This window comes from Pseudorca crassidens, chromosome 13 (genome assembly GCF_039906515.1).
Source record: "Pseudorca crassidens isolate mPseCra1 chromosome 13, mPseCra1.hap1, whole genome shotgun sequence".
NCBI lineage: Eukaryota > Metazoa > Chordata > Mammalia > Artiodactyla > Delphinidae > Pseudorca > Pseudorca crassidens.
This window is the reverse complement of record NC_090308.1, coordinates 30,666,005-30,684,056: the sequence shown is the minus strand read 5'-3', so window position 1 is coordinate 30,684,056 and position 18,052 is coordinate 30,666,005. Positions and strand designations below refer to the sequence as shown.

Here is an 18,052-nt window from a genome sequence, read left to right as displayed (position 1 = left end):
AGATACCAAGGCTCCAGTAAGTGAAAAGTCCAGTATCTCTGTCCAGTTCTGGAATCAAAGTGCCTGGAACCTGGCTCCACCACTTACGAGCTCTGAGACCTTCGGCAAGTTTACTTGCACGGTTGGTGCCCTAGTCTCTTCATCTGTAAAATGGTCACTTACCACCTCATAGAAATACTGTGAGACCATGGACATAGTGTACATTGGATGATTTTCAGTTATTACTGTAATTATTATTTTTATTGGCATCTTTATCATGATGTACTTCTGAGTTAGGGTACTTGGACTTCACACAGTTTTATAAAGTCAATAATAAAGAAGAATGGAGAACCTGAGGACGCAAAGTTAAGAAGTATCAGAGGGTTGGCTCTAGGGTGCATCGTCTTCACTGCCCTTCAGTTCCTCTCTTACTTCCCCCTTCTACCAGGCCCTCTTTTAACTCCATGGTCCTGAAAATTTCTGACAATTTTACTGGTTTCCTCTTTTTATTTTTCTCCAAATTATTAAAAACTAGCTTTTGACTTTGAGTAAGGTGATCACCTTTTCTGGGCCTCAGTTTCCTCATTTGTAAAATGAGAGGATTAGACCTAATGATTTCTACTACTAATCCCAGCACTAAAATTCCTTGACTGTAGAAAGATCAATTACTTCCCCCCTACAGCATAAGGGGCTTTGTCTCTTCAGGTTCTCCTACACTCTCTGAGGTAGATCTTTAGCAAAGAGATTTAGATGTTGGGCCTCTGACAGAACTGGCTCCAAATTCAGGATTTGTCACTTACTGCTGAGTTACTTTAGCCTGAAAAGCCATTAACAACTCTCAGTTTCTATTTCCTTATCTGCATTTCCCTTGGTAGTCTGGATATCAAATCCTGTGTCCAAAAGGGAATTTATCTAGCCAGGCTGAACTGCACCCCTTTAGAAGTGGAATTATTTTATTTGCTCATCCCCTTGAGAGTTGGAAAGGACACCAGTGAAATATTGGGCCATTAAGAGCCTTCCTTTATAAGGTTTAAAATATTTTTTAAGTCATTTGTACAACATCTCGATCCTTTAATGTGTGAAGCCATAACTAATTAGGTCTACCAAGGCAAAATGGGCTCTTCATTTCTAGGAGGTCCAATTAAAAGTAGATGTGTTAAAAGATTTAGGATTAGGACCTCCCAAGAATGGTAGGGTTGAGGTGAGGTATGTGACAGCAGGCATCACTTTAAGGAAGTCTAGAACCTCATCTCTAGTGTCTTATCAAGCTGCCTGGAAACTGAGCATGGACTAATACCACAGTGCAGTGAGTTATATCAGTGACTACTAAGGGGTCATGGACTCTAGTGAGAACATGAGGTTGTTGTCTTGTCCTAACGTGGGTGCGAGTAGACAAAGAAGGGCCGGGATCAACAAACTGTCAGGTGAGATAGAAATGATTTGGCTTGAACTAGAAGTCAGATTTCTTGGAAAGTTAGATGTGAAACTGGGGATAGTACAAGACTAGTAGTAAGTATCCTTGCATCCCAGCGATAAATCTCACTTGAAAGTGGTGTATGATCCTTTTAATGTGCTGTGGAATTTGTCTTGCTAGTATTTTGTTGAGAATTTTTACATCTAAATTCATGAATGTATTGGCCTGGAATTTTCTTTTATTATAGTATCCTTCTCTGGCTTTGGTGTCAGGGTAATGCTGATCTCATGAAATGAGTTTGGGTGTGTTCTCGCCTCTTCAAATTTTTGGCAGAGTTTGAGAAGAATTGACATTAATTCTTCTTTAAATGTTAGGGAAAATTAACCTGTGAAGCCATCTTGTCTTGGGCTTTTTCTTTGTTTGGAGGTTTTTGATTACTTGTTTTTGGTCTGTTCAGATTTTCTATTTCTTCATAATTCAGATTTGGAAGGTTGTATGTTTCTAGGAATTTATCCATTTCTTCTAAGTTATGCAGTTCGTGGGGTGTAATTGTTCATAGCAATCTCTTATAATCCTTTCTATTTCTGTGGTATTGGTTTCGGTTTCTGATTTTATTGATTTGAGTCTTTTTTTCCCTTAATCTAGCTAAAGGTTTGTCAATTTTGTTTATCTTTTCAAAAAACCAACTTTAATTTTGTTGATTTTTGGAACTGTGTTTCTATTCTCTATTTCACTTATTTCTGCTATAATCTTTGCTGTTTTTTTCTTTTTTACTAACTTTGGATTTTGTTTGTTCTTTTTCTAGTTCCTTAAGGTGTAAATTTAGGTTGTTTATTTGAAATTTCTTCTTTTTTAATGTAGGTGTTTATTGCTATGAACTTCTTTCCTAGTACTGCTTTTGCTGCATCTGTACATTCTTCAGCTATTTCACCTACTCATCCATTCAGTCTTCCACTTCTTCTTATAGTTTATAGTTACTATGGATATATATTTATTCCATTTATGTTTTCAGAATATTTTTCGGTTGGTACTTTCTTTTTAAAAATATGTTTTTTAAGGAGTAAAACATGCAAATGATAAACTTTTACAAGTGACATTACAGGGTATACAGTAAAAAAACAAACAAAAAAACCAACCAACCAACCAACCAACAGACTCTCTTTCCTGATCTTCCTCATTTTTCTCTGTAGAAGCAACTATTCTTATTGGTTTATTGTGTGTCCTTCCAGAATTATTCTGTTCAGTCATAATTTAGATTCTTAAGACCTGGAAGAAACAATGGTAGAAGATCTTGCTTTTGGTGAGTTATTCTGTAATAGCTCTGGTTCAAAGGCAGGTGATCGAAAATGGTAGCTTGAATCTGTAGATAGTCAACTGATGTGTCCTGTTTAAAAGTACGAAGGTGTCATGTTTTTACATCACTGGTAGCTTAGCTTTGTTTTTTATTTTATACTCTGTGCCTTTAGGCATTTAAGAATTTGAACCATTTACCCGTGTTTCAGGGAAATAAAAACAGAAACTGACCTTATATCTCTCTCTATTGTATGGTTGTTTTCCCCACTTAAATTCTTTTATCAGTGGATGAGATCTCATTTTATTTTCTATCACATGACTTCTTAACAATATTAAATGCGTCTTTCCCTGATTGAGGACATGATTTATTTATTGGGGGTATTGACTGAGAAAGAAAAAAGCTGATTATATGTTATGTCTTGGAGCAGGCCTCAAACTCGAGTACATCAGAACCACTTGGGGTGCTTGCTAGAAATGCAGATTTTTTGAGCTCCTTTTCTTCCACCTTTCAACCTCCCCCATCCCCACCAGAGTCTTATTTAGTAGACTTGGTATTGGATCCAAGAATCTTCTGAAGGAGGAAATTCCTGGATCATATTGGAAACACTGTTCTCGAGGCTGGGAAGGAGACCAGTTCCAAGCCTATCTGAGAAAACCTTCATTATTTCCAGTTGCAATGTTTGTTGCTTTCTGGACAACAATCCTTTGCACTTTTTGTTTTAACCTAAATAGAATCTCTAATGGTGAAGCTCTCTTTTAGAATTAGAGTTGGTAGGATTTTGGTATGGAAAACTTCTCATACTTCACTGCTGCAGAGGAAATATCAGTGTGCCTTAGTGGTTCTGACCTCCTTGAGCAGAGTTATTGCACAGATGAAAACAATAGAATAACTGAAAGCAAATTTGATGCCGTGCTTTGGGGAAAACAGATCGCAGGAAACTCCACTGATCAGATGGAAACTGTACTGAGTTAAAATAATAAGTGGGAAAGTTAGTTCATCTTGTAACATTGCTTTGTGGCATGGGCTTATGCATTTACACAAGTTAAATTCCTTTTCAGTTATCTAGATAGTCGTGTTCACTTTTGTTATATTGGATAATTTATGTATAAGAACTGGCTGAGAAGCGGATGTTATATAGAAATTCTTGTTGTAATGACCTGGGTCAGAAAGAGGGGAGCAGCAAAAGCAAACAAAGCTGGCACTGTGTAAAGCAGGATACATTTAGCTCAGGGGTCAGCAAGCTGTGGCCCACAGGCCAAATCCGGCCCACTCTGCCTGTTTTTGTAAGGCCTGTTAATGCTAAGAATTGTTTTCATTCTTAAATGGTTGGGAAAAAAAAAATATTTTGTGCCATGCAAAAAAAATATGTGAAATTCAAATTTCAATGTCTACAAATAAAGTTTTATTAGAACACAGCTATGCTCATTTGTTTACATGTTGTCTATAGATGCTTAGAGGCCTTAATAGCAGAGTTGAGCTGTTGCAACAGAGACCATATGGGTTTGCAAAGCCTAACATATTTATTATCTGGTTCTTTATAGAAAAATTTTCCTGACCCTTGATTTAACTCACTCCTCTCCTGAAAACTGTCATTCCTTGGAATGGAGGAATTTTAAGCATCAGAATTTCGACCTCTTTCCATCTAATTCACCCCTTAATTAGTTTTCTATTTCTCTGTGAAACTTGCACGTTCAGATTTTTAGTTATTCAAACAACTTCTGAGGAAGAAACAACGTCTTAATTTCTCACTATCCTTTGCTGCAGAAACATGCGGAATTCATTCAAAATACCTGAGACCTGTCTATCCGACCAAAACCTTCCCAAATCATTACACCATTGTCACGGTAAGTGCTTAGCCCAGTGGCAAGACTGACAGGCCCCCGAAGGGCAACTGACCACACCAGACATGCTTAGGCGGAACTGGCCAAGCCGCAGGTCACACATTTCACGAGCATGTGTGGTGGCAGTCACAGCTAATTCAGACTGGGAAGGAGTGTCTCAGTATGGGGTCAATCCAGGGCTGTGAGATGTTAACTATGAATGAGTGTCCCAGCATTAGGTTCATTTACCTCTGTGACAGGCCAGGATAGCCTCTTTGATGTGAGAAATACCCTCTATTCTGATCTGTTGATTAACCTCCATTTATCTGAAGGTCTGCTGGGAATGGTAGGCTATGTATGAGGACAGCCACTCTGATGTGGGAAATTTCTTTCTTTCCTAGTCTTTTTTTATTATATCTAATTTGATAAAGTCTCTTGTTTCATAATTGAATTCAAACCGGCTACATCTCTTTATAAATTTATTTATTTTAAAACATTTATTTATTTATTTTTGTCTGCCTTGGGTCTTTGTTGTTACGCACGGGCTTTCTCTAGTTGCAGTGAGCAGGGGCCACTCTTTGTTGCCGTGTGCGGGCTTCTCATTGTTGCGGAGCACAGGCTCTAGGCGCACAGGCTTCAGTAGTTGTGGCGCACAGGCTCAGTAGTTGTGGAGCACGGGCTTAGTTGCTCTGCTGCATATGGGATCTTCCGGGACCAGGGCTCGAACCCGTGTCCCCAGCATTGGCAGGTGGATTCTTAACCACTGCGCCACCAGGGAAGTCCCAAACTGGCTATACCTCTTTAGATAAAGCAAGTAAAGCAAATGAATTCTCCTCAATGTATGAGAAGACGTACATGAAATGATCAAAATGAACAAAAGGAAGATTAACTTATTTAATATTTATAGATTTAGAATACATCTTAAGGCGTTCTCTGCCTCAGGCTTTATTGCCAAAGGATATTATGTCTTTACTACATTGCATTTAGTCTTTTATTAGTATGGAACAGTAATTACAACTTATTTAAATTTTAGTCCTTAAGTAATTATATGTATGTATATATGTATATATGTGTGTTTGCGTGTGTGTGTGTGCATGTATAAATGCAGATTCCATTTTGCAGATTCACCTAAACATTTGAGTTACCCAGCTCACATGTTTCCAGCTGAGGTCTAACAAGGCAATACTCTGCCTTCTTGTTTTTAGCTCTCATTCTATAAACAAATGTTTTCAAAGTCCACTGTCTATTTAGTGCCATGTTTTTCACATGTTTGTGTTTTTTTCTTGGAGATTTTGCTGTTTACAATGGCCCTCAAGTGTGGTGCTCAAGTAATTTCTAGTGTTCCTAAGAGCAAGAAGTCTGTGATGTACCTTATGGAGAAGATATGTGTGTTAGATAAGCTTTGTTCAGTCATGAGTTATACTGAACTAAAAATATATATTAAATAAGGGATCTTCAAACAGAAACACACATAAAACAAGATTACATATGGATCAGTAGACAAAAATATTGTAACCAGAGGCTCACAGGAACCTAACCCTTTATTTTCTCTAGGAGCAGTGGTTCAATATTCACTAATTCAGTGTTTGCAGCAACTTTATAGAGCATAACTATTGCAAATAGCAAGAATTGACTATATGTACACATACATAAGTCTACATACATAATATATAATACTTATACATGTATATATAAATAAGGGATTATACATAAGTGCTATTAATTTCCTACATATGCATATGTATTCATATTCATATATATAGTAATGTTCTGAAATAATGACCCTAAAAATCTCTCTAAATGTAGTTACAACTGCATAGGGTATCATGGGCATTCAATAAAAATATGTGAATTGAAGGAATGACTGGATTGATGGATGGATGGAAGGGAGGAAGTACAGAGACTTGGCAGGCTTCCTTTTAAATTGCTGGTAACACATTTTAACCCATTTGCCAGGCTATCTGATACTTAAAAGCATCCATGTAGTAAATTTCTTGCTATTACTGACAATAAAACCAATAGCTAGTCATTATTATAATATAGAATCTATAATTAACAAACAGTTATTAATAACATGAGTTATATTAAAACCATCAGCCCAAATCATCTGCCTAATGTCATTCATTTGCAGCTATAGACCACGGTGGAACTAGTATATATATAATACTAGTATGTATATTTGGTATTAGGGTTCAGATCCAGGGGTTTTCTATTGAAGGGTATATGGCATCTTTTCAAATATGAGTTATGGGTCTCATGCTATTTCAATTTAAATGTATGTTTTATTAATTTATTATTTTATCTTAAATCTTTTTTAAAAATTATCATTTTAGGGGTTATATCCAGAATCACATGGCATCATTGACAATAAAATGTATGATGTACACCTCAACAAGAACTTTTCACTCTCTTCAAAGGAGAAAAATAATCCAGTTTGGTGGCATGGACAACCAGTATGTAGCATTCTCCTTGTGGCTCCAAAGTAACCTTCATTTCCCAACATGACAGTGGATCTCTCTTCTCTCTCCACGTTGAGTTTTACATTATCTTTTTAATTTCTAAGGGCTAGGGGTGAGACAGTGTTTCACCACTATTTATAATTATAATTTGAATCTTTTTAATGTGTATAGTTGTTCACCTAAATTGTCTTCAGTTGAAACTTGGATGTTGTATTATAAACGTATCAACCTGGAAATTACTCAGAAAGATTATCTGTTAACGTTTTTACTCATTCTGTTTTATAAATCTTTAAAAGGGAAAGAAGAACTGTACAATTTTACCAATTTGAAAAATGATCTTTCTTACTGTCCTATGTTTTTTGATTTTTGAAGTAGATGCCTGGATAATTACTTTTCTGAACTGCAACAAAGACAAATTTTAAATAATTTAAATACATTTTAATAGTTGAATAAATTTTGCAACTGTTAATACTGTTCAGTTTCTCATAAATGGCACCATTTCTACTCAAACTGATTATTCTCTTGACCTCCACTCATTTGAAATTTTCTCTTCTTATAGATCTGGCTGACAGCCATGTATCAGGGTTTAAAAGCTGGTACCTACTTTTGGCCAGGATCAGATGTGGCTATAAATGGCACCTTTCCTTCCATATATAGGACTTACAACAGGTACTAAAGCACCTGCAGATGTGATCTTGTCTAGGCAGGGATGATTAGAATTTTTTTTTTGTTGTTGGCTGCGTTGGGTCTTTGTTGCTGTGCGCAGGCTTTCTCTAGTTGCGGTGAGGGGAGGCTACTCTTCGTTGTGGTGCATGGGCTTCTCACTGCAGTGCTTCTCTTGTTGGGGCACACAGACTCTAGGTGTGCGGGCTTTGGTAGTTGTGATGCGCGGGCTTCAGTTGTTGTGGTGCATGGGCTTAGTTGCTCCGCAGCATGCGGGATCGTCCCGGACCAGGGCTCAAACCCGTGTCCCCTGCATTGGCAGGCGGATTCTTAACCACTGTGCTACCAGGGAAGCCCTAGAATTTTTTTTTTTTTTGGTCTTAATCTTGATGGTAATTTTATTTTTCCAGTTGTTTGGGCCAAACAATCTTGAAGTCAACGTTGATTCCTCTCTCTTACATCCCTCATCCCGTCTGTCAGCAAACCCTTGTGCCTCTAATTCAAAATATTATATGCAGTCTGAGAGCTTTTTACTACCCCCAGCATTAACACTCTGGTCGAGCCATCATCCTCTTTTGCCTGCACTACTGCAGCTGCATTTTTACACGTCTCCCTGTTTCTATTTCTGTTCCCTATAATCTATTCTCAGTTTATTAGCCAGAATAATTACTTAAAAGAACAAGTCCAATTATGACACTCTTGTGCACCAAAAACTTCAGCGGCTTGCAGTTTAGCAAAGAGTAAAGCCTACAAGGCCCTTGTGGTATGAGCCCTGCTGTGCCCCTGCCTCTCAGACTCCTCTCCAGCTACTTTCCTGGGTTCTGTCACTCTGCTCAAGCCATACTGACCTTTTCGGTGACCCCAGCATACCAGGCTTGCTTCTGCTGTAGGGCCTTTGCACAGGCTGTTCCTCTGCCTGAGACAATCTCACTCCATGTATCTGTACAGCCCGCTCCCTCACCTCCTTCTGGCTGTAGCTCAAAAATTACCTTCTCAGTATTGTCTTAGCCTCATCACACTAAGCTTTCAAATTCAAATTCTCCCACTCCAGTTTCTCAGTGCCCCTTATTCTGGCTCTAGTCTTGCTTTTGTTTTCCCATAGCATTTTTCACCTTTCAATACACTCTGTAATTTATTTATGTGTTAGGCCTATTTATTGTTTGTCTTCCTTGACTAGAATGTAACCTCTAGGAAGGACGTCGTCTTTGGTTTGCTCACTGATAAATTCTGTTTAAAATGAACAAATCATGTCTGACAAAAGATAGTGCACATAAATGCATAAATGAATGAAGTAAATAAAAATCAACAAATTGAACTAATGGATAGTAATGAATGGCCTTCTATTTTAATCGGGGGAACAGTGAAGGAAGGATGGATGAGAAGGAAAGAAAACAATATACATTGAATTTATAGTGAGTCGAGTGTATCTCCATATAGGTATTGAAAACGGGAATCCCTTTGAGCAGTACTGAATCCCTTTTATAATATATGGACACAAAATATCTGAAAATATCAACCTGCCTTCCTGAGCAGGCATATAATGAAGTTATTTTGATATGATTAATTTTTAAAAATTATTTTTACTTTTCATTTCAGAAGTGTCACATATGAAGAAAGGGTCTTTACATTGTTAAAGTGGCTGGACCTGCCCAAAGCTGAACGGTAATATCTAGTGTCAGGGAAGTGCTGGCACAGCGGGATGTTTGTGGGCATAAAATGAAAGTATTTCTTAGTTTAAATTACCATTTTGGAAAAAAACTTGGTGTTTCCTTTTTACAGGCATTTTTCAAGAATTATTCTTAAAACCAGACATTTAAAGAAACAACTAGTGTGGCAGAGAAAAGAGTCAGCAGAAAGTCATAAAGTAGGAAATACAGAGGGCTGTGGCTCATTAAGAGAGGTCTTAGCAAGAACAAGACAGATTTTCAGCACTGAGTCAGACAAGTGCTTACATCCTGGAAGGTCTCATTTAGTTCCTGCTAGACCACTATCCCTGCCAAAACCAAGCAGAACCACTGAACCACTGGGCCTGGTTGTAGAGAAGGAAAGACCAGAGAAAAAGAGGAGGAAACTGCCACAAAGTTCCAGACCTACAAATCTCCCACACCCAACTTGTACCTTTATTCCAAATGGGTAACGTCTTTCTCTGTTTCAATTTTACCCCTAGACCTGATTTTTATACCATATACGTGGAACAACCTGATTCTGCAGGACATGCTCAGGGACCAGTCAGTGCTGCAGTAAGTTTTTGTTTTTAAACAAAGCTAAAATCATCTAGCCTTCACCCACAGCGTGCAACGTTATTCTTTAATTTCCACTGAATACAAGTGTATTTGATATACATGAAGACATAAAAAGAGTTAAAAGTCTAAATGATTATCTGCTTTCATAACCACAAAATAGTTAAAAGTGTAAAAAGAATATCTGGCTTATTAAGCGCATCTTGATTAATTTGATAACACTTATTGAATACTGAGATGCAGCATTGTTATCTCACATCACGAGAACATCGAGGCTAGATCCCGTGTGTCAACTTAACGTGTTAATGTAGCCCATTTCGAGCCATGTCACCTGAAAGTCCATCGTGGAATATATGGCTGTCTATTCAAGCACAGTTCCAATCAGAAGTTCCTTATAATTGGACAATATATTATTGCATCAGGCAGAGTTATTCGCCTTCTAGGCCCCCATTATAATTGAGGTAGACTCTTCAATACTTGTTACTTCATTATCTAAACCATTTTGTATTTACTACAGAAATATAGTTCTTAAATATGATTTTTTTAAAAAAGCAGATTCTCTTCTAAAACCCACTCAAGGCTGCATTGTCTTGGACATGATATAAAGTTGCAAAGGTCCCCACGAGTATGGCGTTTCCTTACCCCATGGAAACTCATTTAACAGTTTTCCCCAGTTGCAATGCAAGCATATTCGTTCTGGCAGCATGACTTAGGTGTTTGTCAGAAATGCCCTTCTTCTTCCTTTTCATTAAATCAAAATGATTTCTAATATAAGCCCTGCTCAAGTCTGACCACTCTGAACCCATTAGTCCTCTTTCATATTCCTACACCACCCTTGAGTGTCTCACAGAATCTAACACTTAATCAGGTTATTCTAAGGGTGAATGGCTTAGTACCTATCTAAAGCATATTCACCATTTCTTCTTTTCCATTTTAATTGTTATCCCTGCTTTATATGATCTGAGAGGAGTTACTCTAATCTGCATTTGTCTGACCCCTACAGCTGACTTTAGGTGCCATATCTTTTTCTTCTATCCAATGCTCTAGTTTAGTACCCAAATAAATTTTAAGTGTAATTTGGAAAAGTGCTGCAAAGGGAACGATCAGGTTGCCCTGAGAGGTCTTTAGGGGCTAACCTAGTCTGGGTTGGGGATGGTTAGAAAGTTCTCTGAATAACAAAAAAGATAAAAATTTCACAAATGGCCTGATTAAGGGAAGAGCTGAGCACATTAGAGGAACAAATGGACAGACAAATGGACAGATAGCTAGACAATATGATAATGGTAAAAATAAGAATAGCAGCTAACTCTTATTGTGTGCTGCTCTGTGCCAGGTACTGTTTGAATTGCTATACGAGGATTATCTCTCACTAGTGTCAGGTGCACTGTGGACCAGGGGAGAGGGCTAAGAGGAAGCTTACAGAAGGAGGCAAGCGCCAAACCATGCGAGTTCTTCTAGGCCATAAGACGTGCAATGGGAAGCACTGAGGCATTTTAATCAGGGAAGGACATGATCAGATCTATGTGAATTTAAATATCACTTTTATCGTGTAAGAGGAATGGGCTAGAGAGAGCAAGGGAAAGTGGGGAGACATGAGTTAGCTTTTACGACATTTCAGGAAAGAGATGATGGTGACTTGGACTGTTGTAGTGGCAACCATCATAGATGGAAGAAGGTATATTTAAGATTCATTTTAGAGATGGACTTGATATGACTTGGTGTGAGATAGGTGATGGGGTGGGGGAATCAATGGTGATTTTCAGGTTTCTAGCATAAGCAGGCAGTTTCCTCCAATAAGACCACTGAAGGGCATCTTCTTGGAGGTGAAGATCATGTTGTGACTGGGATGCCTGTGACATCCAAATGGAGATGTCCAGAAGGCAACTGAATATGGATTTAAAGCTCAAAGGAGTTGGCGATCAGGTCGTTTGGCAGCATACAGATGGTGCATGGAAGCGGAGATGTCCTAAGGAAAGAAAGAGTGAAGAGTGAAACTAGAAGGATTAAGACAAAGCCTCATTTAAAACTTAAGAAGAGGCCAAACAGATGCAGAAACTGGAAGGCTTTATGGCTTTGCTATTGCTATTGTTAGGAGGCTGGCATCTACTCACTTCACGTTCAGTGCAACGTGCCATCTATGGAGTGTGTACTTTGTGAACAGCTCTGTGCTTAGGAAGCAGGTGATGAGTTTGGTTGCACAGTCCCTTCCCTGCAGGAGCTCCCATGCTCCTGGGGAGACAGACACAGGCACAGATGATTTCTAAACTGTGGAGAGTCCAAAGGTAGCGGGATGCCAGGGTGCCAGGGGAGGACAGAGGAGGAAGTGCTCTGAGTGCAGCCGGGAGGAGTGAGTAGGTGGACTGTGTGAAAGGGAACATAATTATGCTGTGATGACAGGTGGAAACCATGACTCTCACTGGCAAACCAGAGTGCGTGGTGACCCTGAGAATGAGGGTCAGGAAAGTGTCATGGAGTTGATGACAGATTTAGCAGTATATAGAGATGATTTGAGTTAAAGTCCTGCCCTGTCCCTTAGTAACTGTGGGATCAGCAGCATGTCACTTAACTGTTTTAAACCTCAAGTTTCCTGGTCTCTATAGCTGGAAATTCCAATAGCACCTTCCATGAATATTTGCTGAGAGGTTTCATGAGATAATGCACTAACACTCTTAACAGTAATTGGCTTGTAAAATCCTTTCTCAAAAAAGAAAACAAAAGGCAATCATTGTTATAATAGTACTAAGAAGATTAAACATTTTTCCCAATCCTGTGGGGAAAGTGCTATTATATTTTCTTATTCACTGAAAAAAGATGAGGTTATGTTAGTTAAAAGTTATTCGCTTAAACCTTAAGTCAGTTAAATATACTATATCAATAAAGTGTAGAAAAGTCTAAAAATACAGAAGAATATAAACAATAAAATAAAAATGAACTCCAACTCATTATTCAGAGACAATCACTATTAACTGTACCTTGATATATTTTCTTTTGGTTTTCTATATATGTGACTTTACTATGAAATGCTGAATACATTTAAAAACAAAATTGGATTATGCAATATGTATGGGTGTGTATACAGTTTGGCTTTAATTTTTTAACTTTAGCATTGTACGGTGATCATCTTCCTATGCCATTGTTCTTTAAAAATATTTTTAAAATTATTTTTTATTGGAGTATAGTTGCTTTACAATGTTGTGTTAGTTTCTACTGTACAGCAAAATGAATCAGTTATACATATACATATATTCCCTCTTTTTTGGATTTCCTTCCCATTTAGGTCACCACAGTGCATTAAGTAGAGTTCCCTGTGCTATACAGTATGTTCTCATTAGTTATCTATTTTATACATAGTATCAATAGCGTATATATGTCAATCCCAATCTCCCAATTCCTCCCATCCCCAACCCCTTTCCCCCTTCGTATCCATACATTAGTTCTCTACGTCTGTGTCTCTATTTCTGCTTTGCAAATAAGGTCATCTGTACCATTTTTCTAGATTCCACATATATGCGTTAATATACAATATTTGTTTTTCTCTTTCTGACTTACTTCACTCTGTATGACAGTCTCTGGATCTATCCACATCTCTACAAATGACCCAATTTCGTTCCTTTTTATGGCTGAGTAATATTCCATTGTATATATGTACCACATCTTCTTTATACATTCCTCTGTTGATGGATATTTAGGTTGCTTAAATATTTTTTAATTGTTGTTGAGTATACCTACTAAAGGATATGGTATAATTTTTTTCTTCTATTTAAATTGTAAATAAATAATGTGATGAATATCCTTGTATGTTTCTGGACAAATGCCCAGAAACAGAATTATTAGGTTATAGGGTATGCCCCCTTTAAACTCTCTGGCTACACATGGTCACACTGTTCTCTGGAACACGTGTAACCATTTAGGCTCCTATAGAAGTGTCTGTGGACTCTTCTCCCCAGCACTGGAAATTATCATGAAAACCTTTGCAGTTAAATAATGTTTGAATAATGTTGAAGTTGAACACTTTTTCTCAGGTATTTATTGGCCAGCAGTCTATTTCCCTTTGTAAGGAATATGGTTTAATTTTTTTTTTTTTTTTTTTTTTGTCTATAGAAATATAGGGAAGTGGTATTTGGTAAATGTAGTATGGGTGCTGGGCTCTGATATCCTATTTCAAAACCCAGCAATTTCAGAGAAGGAAATTATTTAATTTTTACTTGATTAGGTAATGGTTTGGTTAATTAAGCCTTAATCCATGAAGATAATCTTAACTCCAATTTTTTTTTCCTTAGGTAATTCAAGCCTTACAGTTAGTAGATTACACTTTTGGATTGTTGATGGAAGGCCTAAAGCAGAGAAACTTAGTCAATTGTGTCAATATAATCCTCTTGGCTGACCATGGTATGCTTTCTTTAAAATCATATTTTATCATTGCTTAAATCTTATCACTTTGGGGGGCATACAAAAAAATAGAGATTTTTAAAAGTCTATTTCTAGACCTAGAAGCTCTTAAATGAGCAAAGAATGAGCTTTGTAGTAGGCTGTGATGAATAGAGGACTAAAATTTATACTTTTAGTTTAATTATTCTAACATTCACTCTGAAAAATCTATCCATACACTTAATTTTCTATATATTTGGAGTTAGTAGTACTTAACAAGGATGTGGCTGGGCTGTCATCATAAAAAGTGTCTTCTTTTCAGTGAATGATTCATTCATATAGATTGGCTGCAGTTTGCTGAATTGGCTAGTTTTACCATGTTCTGTGTATTTTTTTGGTCATGTGAATAGACTTCTATAAAGTCCTGTCACTCCACATTTCTCTGCTTGAGGGTAGTTCTCCATTTCCGTCAACCTGAATATTAAAAGAAGTGAGACAGATGTCATGCCCTCTGCAACCTCACTTTTAAAGTACTCATTCATTCAACAAATATTTTTTAAGTGCTAACTCAATGCCAAGTATTTTCCTTGATGTGGTGTGGTAGGAAGTACGTAAAGCAGAAGTGGACCTTTTCTAGACAGGGTAATCTAGATGGGGTGAGAAGAGGAAAAGGGACACGTCTGCAGAATATTGTTTATATCTTACAACAAGATAATGTGAGACAGTAATTTATTTTAAGTTTCTAAAATGGTTCCCTAATACTTTGACCCATTGTTTTAAAATTGAAGAAAATATTTTAATGCATATTTTGTTAAAAAATTATAAAATATAAAAATAATAAAATGAATGGTAAAAATAATAAAAATATGGATGGAGTCTGAAGAATCTTCAAATAAAAAAGGTTTAACTACCAATTCTTTTTTAAAGCATATGCTTCTTATATAAATTTAAATAATACACTTACGAAAAGTAAAAATTATCTAGACTTTGTTCTCTTGCTTAATATATTGTTTTATAAAAATGCATGTTATTTTTTGATTTAAAAATATATCATGTTGCTTTATGTAAAATCAGATGTTATAAAGGTTTAATTAGCTTCCTACAGAGAACTTTCTTTTTTTTTTTTTTTTTTTAAACAGAGAACTTTCTTCTTCGAAATTACTTTAACAGATCTACATTGAACAGATGATCTGTTTATAATTCCTATCTGTTCTTCTCTTATAAACATGATCCTTGTCTTCCACTGCCAGGATTTTCAAGGCCTGCTAATTAGAATAAAATAATTGAGTAAATTGTAAAGGTTCTCAGTCAAACTTGGTTTGAGATCTGTAACATAAAATATCTCCTATTTGATCTGATCAAAGACAACCGATCGTTACCATCTTATACATTCAGTGAATAATTTTTTTTTTAATTCAGGAATGGATCAGACTTATTGTGACAAAGTAGAATATATGACTAATTATTTTTCCCAAACAAACTTCTACATGTATGGAGGACCTGCCCCCCGCATCAGGACTCTGAATATACCTCATGATTTTTTTACTTGTAAGTATGAAGATGACCACATAAAAAAATAAAGGTAATACTGAAAGCGAATAACCATAGCCTCCTGATTCTGAGGATGCAGGGATTCCCAGGCCCCCTCTTCTCACCTCTTGGGAAGACCACACAGAAGCAAATGAGAAAATCCCATGTTTAATTACAGTCTGTCATTAAGGTCTATGGTAATATCTAATATTGTTAAGTTAAAATATACTCCATTCTTAAATGCTAAAATAATTCTTTGCTTAAAGTACTTTTTTACTTAATTTTACCAGATCACAGTCATTAATAAATGTCTGTGTCAAATTCACCTGAATTGTTTATATTTTTTTGCAGTTGTCAGGTATCAGTTGTAATGTGATTTACTTCTTTTTCTTTTGAAACAGTTAATTCTGAAGAAATTGTTAGGAACCTCAGTGTAAGTATACAGTCTTCTAATGCATATGTTTAAATTAATGGATGTCTTTAATCTAAGTTTCAAGAAAGCTGTATTCTATATTTTCGAGTCCAAGCCATTTGTAATTTATTTCTTAAACCTCCATCAACTTTATTTTAAATTCCTGTCAGTTGGTTTTACCTTAGCTGTTTTTATTTTGGAGTTGACACCGCCATTGGAAATTTGTTTGGGTATCAGAGGCACTCACTCCTGAATTGAATGGGCTGATGTTTCATTCAAAGGAGCTGGGCTAGTGAGCTTAAGGCGGCATCATTTTTCATATTTTTTGTATGATCTAATATTGGAAAACAGTGAAGCACAGATATTATAGATCTTTTTGTACAGGTCAGAAAAATCAACTCCCTTAAGTATAATTGCAACTGCTTTTGATTGGTTCTTGTATCCCAGGTTGTAAGTAAATAAGCAGGACAAATTCCAGATAGCTTAAAGCGGTCGAAATATTAAAATATTTAATATTTTTAATATTAAATGAAATATTTATTTGTTTTATATTATATATAAAACCACCATTATATTAAATGAAATATTTAATATTAATAAAATATTCTTCTATGGTGGTTTTAATGGTTCTATGTTTAAAGTATATTTGCAAATATACATCTATTATATGGATTCATGAGTTTACCATGGCTTGGGATAGGGCTAGATTTATTTACGTATAGGCGATATGCAAACATAGTAAAAACTGTGAGAATAAAATGTGAATCATTGAACGCTGAAAATGTGAATAAGGAAACGCTGGGGAAAGAGTGGTTACTATAACCTGGGACCCACTGCAAGTTTGAAGTAAGAATGAACGCTTGAGCAGAATTCTTTAGTGTTAGTCACTCCTTTTGTCTCTTACACCTAATATTCTGATCTTGAGTAAGCATGATGGGTCATCTCACTCCCTACTGGTGAAGGTGGTGAAGGGTGTACCTGGAATGTGCCCATGCTGACTGGAAGGGTAGTGGAGAATTTCCAGCAAATGGACTCTCTAAATCCACATATCATTTTCCCTTTTTTCCATCACCTCATGATCCATATAGCTGTAGTCCTATTGGTGAAATGATGGCAAATGTCTAATAATCCTAGTGGCGCAAAGGGATTGGATACCGCAGGCTTTGGAAATCCATTACATGGCATCACAGATAGGACCAGGCCTGGAGCTGCAGAGCCCTGAGGAAATGGACTATCATTTTATGAAGTAGCCCATTATTCCCAGGGAAAATTTCCAAGTGGTAGTACAATATTTCCAGGAATGCTGATTTGTGGGCCTATATTGAGCTTATATTGGACAAACATAACCAAACATGAAGTGGCAAGTTCCACACATTCTGGCTGCATGACAGACAGCAGCATCAACTTTGTTCTTAGATAAAAGGACCAAAATTATATCTCAACTCTAGCGTCTTCATCTCAAATTCTCAGATGCAAAGAATAACCCCATACTTCTTCAGAGGTTGGCAGTGTACCACAAGTTTTCTCTGGATTTACTCGGGCTGTACATCCAGTCAGCAAAGTGTGCCTCATCAAATGATCGGCGGTCCTTAAGGGCACATTCTAGTCCCTTGGACCTTTGAGGAAGCTGCATCCTCAGCAGCTGCCACAATGTGCTTGCCTGGAAGTTACAAAAATAGCGGCTTAAGAAAGAAGTAATGATAAATGAAAACGTAGAAAAATAAGAAGACTGGAAAAGTAGGCAAGAAAAAAAAATATCTGGCAGAAATATCTGTGCAATAAATAAGTTTCTCTGCCCTTTTTCATTCTATAACTCTCTTCACTCTCCTACTCTCTGTATTTCTTTTAAATTTTTAAAATCAATTTTGTAGTG

General features: G+C 36.7%; 1 protein-coding gene across 1 annotated transcript in view; it reads left to right on the top strand.

The window, feature by feature from the left end:
• Positions 1 to 18,052, top strand: part of ENPP3 (ectonucleotide pyrophosphatase/phosphodiesterase 3) — a 64,579-nt gene that overhangs the window by 14,596 nt on the left and 31,931 nt on the right. The window contains exons 7-14 of the mRNA XM_067702937.1: positions 4,452 to 4,531; positions 6,841 to 6,960; positions 7,526 to 7,635; positions 9,226 to 9,291; positions 9,797 to 9,869; positions 14,150 to 14,258; positions 15,657 to 15,785; positions 16,169 to 16,200. Coding sequence (XP_067559038.1) covers positions 4,452 to 4,531; positions 6,841 to 6,960; positions 7,526 to 7,635; positions 9,226 to 9,291; positions 9,797 to 9,869; positions 14,150 to 14,258; positions 15,657 to 15,785; positions 16,169 to 16,200 — 719 coding nt within the window. The remainder of the gene's footprint in view (positions 1 to 4,451; positions 4,532 to 6,840; positions 6,961 to 7,525; positions 7,636 to 9,225; positions 9,292 to 9,796; positions 9,870 to 14,149; positions 14,259 to 15,656; positions 15,786 to 16,168; positions 16,201 to 18,052) is intronic.